Source organism: Anastrepha ludens, chromosome 2 (assembly GCF_028408465.1).
Source record: "Anastrepha ludens isolate Willacy chromosome 2, idAnaLude1.1, whole genome shotgun sequence".
Lineage (NCBI taxonomy): Eukaryota > Metazoa > Arthropoda > Insecta > Diptera > Tephritidae > Anastrepha > Anastrepha ludens.
The window spans coordinates 142931458-142940840 of NC_071498.1; the positions used below are offsets into that span (position 1 = coordinate 142931458).

The window sequence follows — 9383 nt, forward strand, 5'->3', positions numbered from 1 at the left end:
GGTGCAACCATCCGAAAACAGTTGCTTTAGGCATGGAAAACTTGATAATTGAGTGACGTCAGTATAGAAAAAAGCGAACCTTTGTATAGATAAACAAATCAGATGTTGTCATGTGTATATGTATTTCCTATTTATTCTACCATTTTTGGCTTTCCACCAATACGAATCTATTAAAGGTGGTGTTGATAAATCAGCTGATTTGTTTTTTTCTTTCGCTTTTTGCTTTAAACTTTTCCAATACTTTGCTGTGAAAATCAAACGTTGTTTTTGGTCTAGAGCCGCCACCTTTAATTCCATTGCGGTAGCCCAAAAATTTAAAGAGCATGGCAACGCTATTTTGTTCGGTAGCTGTCAAGGATGAAGAATGGGTGATAAATGTCGAAAGCTGCAAGCAATTGTCAACGTATTATTTATTTTGCTTCCCCAAATTGCGTCTATGGTCAGACTTGACATGTTTGAATTGTTTTGTTTTAACGACGTGTTTTAATGTAAACTATTTTACTCAAATGTTATGTTTGGCTCAATTTCACAATTTGTACAAAAATGATTAAATACGAATACGCAAAACGCATCAAAGCGATGATAAATCGCGAAATCGGATTAGAGAGCCGTGAGCTCGCACTATGCAAATTAAGTTCTAAGTATCACGAGCAACTAGGTGAGTGATGCTTGATGCTAGTGGGCCATTAGTGAACAAAACAACTAAATAATTAAAACTTTTTAGAAAAGTACGAAATTCGTTACGCCGAACAAAGTATGGAGTACTGCCGAATCAATAAAAAGAAGCAAGAGCTACGTATGAATAATGAGCAGTTTGAAGTGAGGATGCGAAATGTCCGAGCACGTATGTTGGAAGTTGAAGCTTCTGCGCAACGGTGCTTGACTGAAACAGTAACCAATCGCCTTCAGCGAATAAATCAGTTAGATGAGTAAGATGTTGTTTTGACCGAATTAAGGACCAAATTTATAAAATATATATTTTATTTGCTACATAGGATACATTCTTTGAAATTAGCCACCAATACATATATCAACTTGAGTGCTCTTCCCGAACGAATACAAGGTGTATCAGTACAAGAGACAGCGGATAGTAGCAGTTGGCGTCCGTTCTGCGTTGAGGCGCTTAGTCATACACCAGAAGAACTACAACATATTATATGGGGCAATTCAGAAAATGCGGCAGCCTATAGTAAAAGATGGGAGGAGCTGGTATTTCGTTCGGTGCGTGAAATGATGCGAAATATGACTAAGGGCAGCTAGTTTTTAATAATTTTAGTTATATTTATGTTTAAGTTTTTTATATTACGAGTATATTTAGTTTGTTTTCTCATATGATGATCCTAAGTATTTAATGTAGTAAAACAAATTTCAACTAATTTAATGATTTTATTCGGGAATAAACGCAGTACGTAAAGTCGCTTCTGCGCAATCGAATATTGCAACTACTTTATTATTGCATTTAATGTAATAAATTGTAACAAAATAATTGCTGGCTATACATATTTTGTTAAATACAAGAAAAAAAGAAAAATCAATGTGAGTTTCGTTGAAAATCGTACAGTAGGTAACTGAAAATTACCTTTACATTACTGCATATAAACGTTAATAGTAGTAGCCACTTGAAAATTGTGCCAAACTAAAAAGATACAAAATTGCATACTTAAAAAATTCCAACCTAGTAGTAGAAAAAAATAAAAACTGCAATGTACATATATACACACCAACATATTAACATAAATATGTAAATGAGTTAAATAAATATGTATTATTATTATTATTATTATTAGAAGGCCATTACGCACTGCGACCAGAGTTGATCTATTGTGCAAGGCCTATTTTTGTAACCCTAGAGTTTTAGGCTTTAAAAATTTTAGCACAATTTTGGGTTTGTTGTTCCAAAGATTGCATGGAGATACTACGATGTCACCCGTCGAAACAGTTAGTTTCCTGGGCCTATAGTTAGATGAGCTAGATGAAGACGACCGGTGATTACGCTACACTGACAGGGCAAAAGTACTGCTACAACAACAACAACATATCACCAAGGTGGTAAAGTCTTTGTCTGCATAATGCAGTACATTCACAAAGCACATGTTCTGAGCTTTCTATGCCCATTTCCGGAAGCGGCAGACATTGGTCTCACATAGGCCAGTTTACGCACAGCTTAGCCGACACAGTTTTAATATGTATATGTTCATTATTACATACAGGGCGTAAGGCCGACACTAAAAACGGTGGAATAGTCAAAGGAGAATTAAGAAATTAGGAAACCATGCAGGATTTATTTATGCATGCAATAAAATTGTATATAAATACCTACATTTATATATAATAAAGTGTGTTTGTTCTTTGATAGATTAAAATAATCGCAATTAATACATTTTCATGAAATATTTTATTCTGTAACACCGGTAATACGTTTAATATGTGCATGTGCATGTACATTTTATAAACGGGAAAACATATGTTTTTAATACTTTCTCGTTTTGAATAAATAGAGTCCTGCGCTCTACCTACGCTAATGCAAGGCCGAAAAATAAGCGCCGAAGTTTTGGAGTTCCGATCACTGAATCTCGGCATTAGGTGGCTTAGTATCAGACCATCTAATATGTAATGTAATTCATCTATAATGTAATTCATATATGTATATTTAAATCTGTGGTCACAATCGATAACGACCGAAGCCGACGGGGTTACATACAGCGAAAATATATAAAAGCGAAATTCCAGAATTTTTTCTGAGAAAACTTTTGAATTTATTGGTCTAAAACTTTGTACACATATTATATTATCTTTTAACTGTATTTTCAGACTTAGTACTAACAAAAAAAAAATATTTGGAAAGGAGCTACAGCTGATCTCCGGAGCTAATCGCAAAAAACTCGAACTGGATCCTCTGAAATTAAAAAAGCAAACAGATTTCGTTAAAGTAATGTTAAATGGAAGTAACAAAATGGCGGTTAAAAAAAAATCGATTTTTCACCAAAATTTCAGCCATAAATTGTTTATAAAAAAATATTTATCGGTGAGAAAACATCTTCGATTAATTACTAAGAAACATATTTGAGAAGCCCATATTAAAATTTGCGTTTAATCGGTTTAGCCGTTTTCGAGTAATATTGGTCACCGTTATCTTTTAGAATTTTTGTATATTAGCTAAGTTTAGTTTTCTTTTGTCGTCAGGTGATCTATTTTTTTGCCATCTTTTTCTTAACTTCTTTTTCTATAATTTGCTATTTAATAGAAATGTTAGTTGTTGCTGTATTTGTTCTATTTGCTTTGGTGTCGATCTGATCCCTGCTTCTAGAACTATATACGTCGTTGAAATGGATAATGGCATGTTCAATGTCAAATTGCGATTTTAATATCACATTTGGTATATGTAAGTTGAATGTCAATATAGTGGCGGAATTTTTTCCAGTTGGTCCTGTCATTAGGTATGCCAAAAGATATATCTATAGATTTAATAGAATTTACATATTCAAGTAATATCGGCGAGTGGTCAGAAGAAAGTTCATAGCACGACTGAATTGTCGATTGGTTATGGCTTATGTTTTTGGTTATGCAGAAATCGATCAAGTCTGGAATTTTCTTTGCGTCAGTTGGCCAATAGGTAGGCTCCGGTACTTATAAATCTGCAATTGTTTTTGTTAATTGCGTTAATGAGAATACGCCCCTTTTTGTTGGTGGGTCTTGAGCCCCAATCAATGTGTTTTGCATTGAGATATCCAGTTGTAATAAATCTATCCAGCCGAAAGCCTCCGATGCTAGCGCTGCACTACTTTTAGTTTGTATAATAATTTTATTGTTATGTAAACCTTTATAAAATAAATAAATAATAAATCTATTGTTAAGTGTCTTTATGTATTTGTCAAAGATTTGTTCTGTCGTGGATTGAAGATAAGGCGTCGAATACTGGAATTGTTCATTGTGTGCTATGCTTGATTTAATAATTAGAGCAACCCCTCCGTTAGCTTTTCCATCAGGATGGTTTGTCACATACATTTTATATTTATGAAATTTCAAAAAACGTTTGTCAGTGGAGTGTGTTTTTGCAATCAATGCTATGTCAATTTCTTTGACAACGAAAAATTTATTTAGTTCGAAATAGTGCTGTGTTAGTCCATATTCATTTTAAAAGCATTGCCTCCAAGGAGGCGTACTCTCTCCTCTTTTGTGGACTCTAGTCATAGATGAACTTCTCCACAAACTGAACAAAATAGGTTTTCACACTCAGGGTGTGATGACCTACATAGTAATATAGTTTATGTATTAGGCTGGCATGAGGAAACCATTTCGGATCGCACGCAGCAAGCCCTTACAATAATAAACAAATGGTGCACGGAAAAAGGGCTTTCCATTAACCCATCCAAAACAGCACTTATACCGTTTACTAGGAGAAGGAACATAAATCTCAAATGTCCGATCCTTAATGGAACAACACTTCAACTCTCGACAGAAGCGAACTATCTTGGCGTCAGTCTTGACAAAACGCTTACTTGGAATTCCCATATTGAGAGAGTTACTTCAAAAGCCACAAGGGCATTCTTTGCCTAGCACAAGGCTTTTTGGTAAGACATCTGGACTAAACGCTAGAATAACCTTCTGGACATTCGCCACAGTTGTGAAACCCATAGTCACTTATGCATCCTTAGCATGGTGGCCCAAGGTCAAGCGAAGAAAGGCAGCAAACGAATTAAAAAACTGCATCGCCTGATATGTGTTGGTATTACAGGGGCTATGAAAACGTGTCCCGCGGATGCATTGGGTGTGCTCCTGAACATACCACCGCTTCCAATTCTAATTGAAAGGGAAGCTCGCTCGAGTGCCTTAATATTAAAAGGTATATCTGAACTTAAAAGTGGGGATATGAAAGGACATTTAAAGATTTTAGAAGACTTCCTACATAGTCCTATTCTTCATAAGGATGATATACTATCACCCAAACCAATATTCTTCAGGAACTTCCAAGTTATAATTAATGAACACACAGAGTGGAGAACTAATTCTATCACTTTCAAACCTAGCTCTCAGCTATGGTTTACTGATGGGTCCAAATTGGAAAATGGTAGAACAGGGGCAGGAATCAATGGACCTAAATTCAAAAAATCGATTTCGATGGGACTCTACCCAACCATATTCCAGGCAGAAATACATGCCATTGAAATATGTGTGAGAGAATGCCTTAGCAGGAAAATGAGAGGTACTCACATCTACATACTTTCAGATAGCCAAGCGGCTCTAAAAGCCCATCTATCAACAACTATCACCTCTAAATTGGTAAATGATTGCCTAAACCTTCTCAACACGTTAGGAAACCTCAATATAGTAACACTAGGCTGGATTCCGGGACATGAAGGACTTGAGGGAAATGAAATGGCTGATGATCTTGCAAAACAAGGAGCAAATATGCAACTCACTGGTCCTGAGCCTTTCTGTGGACTGACAAAAGGCCACATTAATGAATTCCTTAGGAAATGGGAAGAAAGAAAACTTGGCGCACACTGGCTAAACTGTGCCGGTCAGCGTCAAGCCAAACTATTTCTAAGTCCCAACAAAGGAATATCTGACAAGCTTCTCTCAATAAACAGAGTAGATCTGCGTCTTTTAACAGGATATTTTACAGCTCACTGCAGCCTGAGGTATCATCTAAATAATATTGGTCTATCTGAGACCAATGTCTGCCGCTTTTGCGAAATGGACATAGAAAGCTCTGAACATGTGCTTTGCGAATGTCCTGCGTTGGGCAGACAGAGACTTCATCACCTTGGTGGTATCGTAGTATCTCCATGCAATCTTTGGAACAATAAACCTAAAATTGTGCTAAAATTTTTAAAAAGCGTAAAACTCTAAGGTTACAAAAATAGGCCTTTCACAATAGATCAACTCTGGTCCCAGTGCGCAATGGCCTTCTAATAATAATAATAATATTCCTCATATTTGCCATTTGGTTGACTAGGGATTTTATCATGTCTTTAAGCTCTTCAATATCATTGTTTTTTTAGATTTGTTAATCGATTCCTGCTCTGCTTTATGTTCTCTTGAAAAAGATGCAACATCAGCATAGCTTACACCGGGAATTATGTTTGTTACGGCTGTTGTTATTGGTGTATTGTTTGTATTTGTGTTTAATGTAGGTTCTTTATAACGCAGAGGTGAAAATCTTTGGATTTTAGGTACTTTATAAATTTCGCATCCTTTGTAGTTGGCGGCATGGTTACCTCCATATAAAGCGCACTTCCTTTGTTTGGTTTTTGCATTCCATTGAAAGATTCTACCAGCGCATTTCACGCATACTGGATCCCTTGCATAATAACTTTTTGTGTGCCCATATTTCTGGCATTTCGTGCACTGTGAAATCGTGCGCTTATGGTGAGGTGCTTCAAAGATGACTATGCAGTTCATTAGTTTGTTTATATTGTAAATGTCTTTGTTGTTATCACTTGCTTGTAGTTCGATGAAAAATAATGGTAGTGGTTTTTTTGTTGTTCTTTGTACAATATTATATTAGTAATGTTAAGTACTTTGTGGTCTTTTTTGTTTAGTTCTTTTTTAATTTTTTCTTCGTCTGTAGAGTGGTGCATATTACGTAAGACTACTTTAAATCCTCTTTCACTTTTTGGCCTAAATGAATATAGTTTCGCTCCTTTTTGGCTTAGCATGTGGTGTAATGTGTTATATACATATTTGCAAATTTTCTGCTTGAACGCGAACTTCATTTGCTAAAATTTTTAGAGTGAAGCTGTTATTTGCTTCTTCATTTAAAACAGTCTTTTATGTTTTTATGCATTCTACACCTTGAACATATATTTGCGGAGGTCTATTATTTTTACATTTTGTAACAGTGAATCTTTAATTTACCCACTGTTTGCCGTTTGAGCAAGTTCTTCTTCATCATCCACATCTAAAGCTGCAAACTTGTTTGCAGAAGATGTTCCATTCAGCCTGTAATTTGGCAGTTTACTTTGATTGAGGGTTGGTTGCTTTTATTTTTTTAATACCTGTGGTCGATGTTGAGACCTTTGTAGGTGAGTTTTTTGCTCTTTTAATTTTCTTCTTCTTAATTGGCGCGATAACCGCTTACGCGATTTCGGCCGAGTTTAGCAAAGCGCGCCAGTCGTTTCTTTCTCGTGCTAACCGGCGCCAGTTGGACACACCAAGTGAAGCCAAGTCCTTCTTCACCTGATCTTTCCAACGCAGAGGAGGCCGCCCTCTTCCTCTGCTACCACCAGCTGGTACCGCATCGAATACTTTCAGAGCCGGAGCATTTGGATCCATTCGGACGACATGACCCAGGCAACGTAGCCGCTGGATCTTTATTCGCTGCGCTATGTCTATGACGTCGGTAAGCTCATACAGTTCATCGTTCCATCGCCTGCGATATTCGCCGTTGCCAACGTGCAAAGATTCAAAAATCTTGCGCGCAGAATCTTTCTCTCAAACACTCCAAGCGTCGCTTCATCAGATGCTGTCATCGTCCACGCTTCTGCGCCATACGTTAGGACGGGCATGATGAGAGCCTTGTAGAGTGTTAGTTTTTTTAATCCCAGATTGCTTTTTTAGTGCTGCTGATTGTGTATCCGCTGACAACTGGGTCGCTAGTAGTAGTTCTCTTAATGCAGTTGTTATTGTTGTAGCATTTGAAGAGACGGCTGAACAAGGTGTTGTAGATGAATTTGTAGTGGTAGTTGTAGGCATATCAGTTGTGCTCACGCATGATGCAGAGAATACAGGACTGTTGATATGATAACTTATGCTCTCTGCGCTCTATGGCGATAGTGTAGAGGGCATATTGTTGTTGCAGCTTATGAGAGCTGTCTGTGTTGACCCGTTTGCTTTTGATCTGCTCTCTGTTAAATTCGTGCGCGGCATTGGGTACGAGTTTTCGGTATGGAGCGGCATTTTTTGCGGAGTAAGAACTTTTGTCTCACTTCGGAATCTGTTCTCTCCCAAGGGAGATCTCCCAGGGGAGAGAACGTAACACACTCTTGGTAATATATTTATTTTACAAGCTACTTTGCTTGGTTTGAGTTTTTCTTTTTTTATTATTTTAATAGTTGTTGGCTTATCAAGTTTCACTTGATAAAGCACTTTGCACTTTCTATGCAGTTTGCTATAATGCACTTTGAGTTCGTTGAAAAAACTTTTATTAACACCGATCGACAGTAAAACATATCCAATACGAACAGTTTACAAATTTGAACTGAAACACAAATGATATATTAAATAAAAAAAAAAATAATAACAATAATAAATATCGCATACACTTCTATTAGGTGTTTGGCTGAGCTCCTCCTCCTATTTGCGGCTTGCGTTCTGATGTGGTTTCACAAATGAAGGGACCTACCGTTTTAAACCGACTCCGAACGGGAAATGGTTTTTATGAGGCATTTTTTCATGGCAGAAATACACTCGGAGGTTTGCCATTGTCTGCCGAGGGGCGACCGCTATTAAATTAAAGGCAATGAAATTTTCTGCCCATTGTTCTAGCTTTAATTTTCATTACAATTAAACGTTTTCAAGATATTTACGAGGTGGAAAATCATAAATATATGAAAATACCATTTTCGAATTTATCTTTTTTCTTTCTTTCTTTCTCATCTTAAACACTAGATATCATTTAACCAAGCAGCGGTTTTATAAAGCTGCGTTTAGGTAAAAGTAGAAAATATAATTTGCTTTGTTAAAACAGAATCAAAAATCATGAAATTAAAGAAAAATAAATCTTTAAATAATTTAAAATGTATTTAATGGCTAGATTCGCCATGCATTACAAGGACAGCGAGAAAGAAAGTTAGAAACGAAATAAACTGCCCCACAAAAGAAATGTTTCAATGCAACTTTGGAAACTGGCCTCCAAGCTTGGAAGAATGCTTCCCTTTCCTGTAGAGATGTTTACATTTATAAATACAAATACGCAGAGTAAAATCTAATTACTATTTTTTACATAAGTTACACTGAGGTAGGATTCCCGAAATTCGTTTAGCAATTAGAAATACCCTCAAAGTTAAAATACCACCCTTAAGCGGTGATTGTCATTTTAAAAATGCGGAATCTTGGGATTTAGAATGTGAATTAAAAGTAAGCAATTTAACCCAGAACGCGTCCACAAAACAAAAAAATGTGTTGGAAATTAAAAAAAGTTAAATAGGTGCATTCATTTGGGCGTATTTTAGTCATATTTTAATCGATACTTTTCATTTGCAGTTTTACCAAAAATGAGTTTTATGACGCGACTAGTTAGTTTTCGATAACACAAAAATTTGTAATAGTTTAAATAGTTTTACAGCAACAACCTTATTAATTTATATATTTATTTTACACGTCCGTTGGCGCCAAAAAATTATCCATCACTCAAAAATTCAGAGCGCAAAGCGATAGCT

The 9383-nt window shown here is 36.2% G+C and overlaps 1 protein-coding gene across 1 annotated transcript; it reads left to right on the forward strand.

Moving 5' to 3' along the window:
- Positions 1-408: 408 nt before the first annotated feature.
- LOC128859727 (kinetochore protein Spc25) lies at positions 409-1535 on the forward strand. Its single transcript, XM_054096774.1, has 3 exons — positions 409-658; positions 725-929; positions 996-1535. Exons 1-3 carry the CDS (start codon positions 544-546, stop codon positions 1258-1260), a joined length of 585 nt encoding a protein of 194 aa, XP_053952749.1. The 5' UTR covers positions 409-543; the 3' UTR covers positions 1261-1535.
- The last annotated feature ends 7848 nt before the right edge of the window (positions 1536-9383 follow it).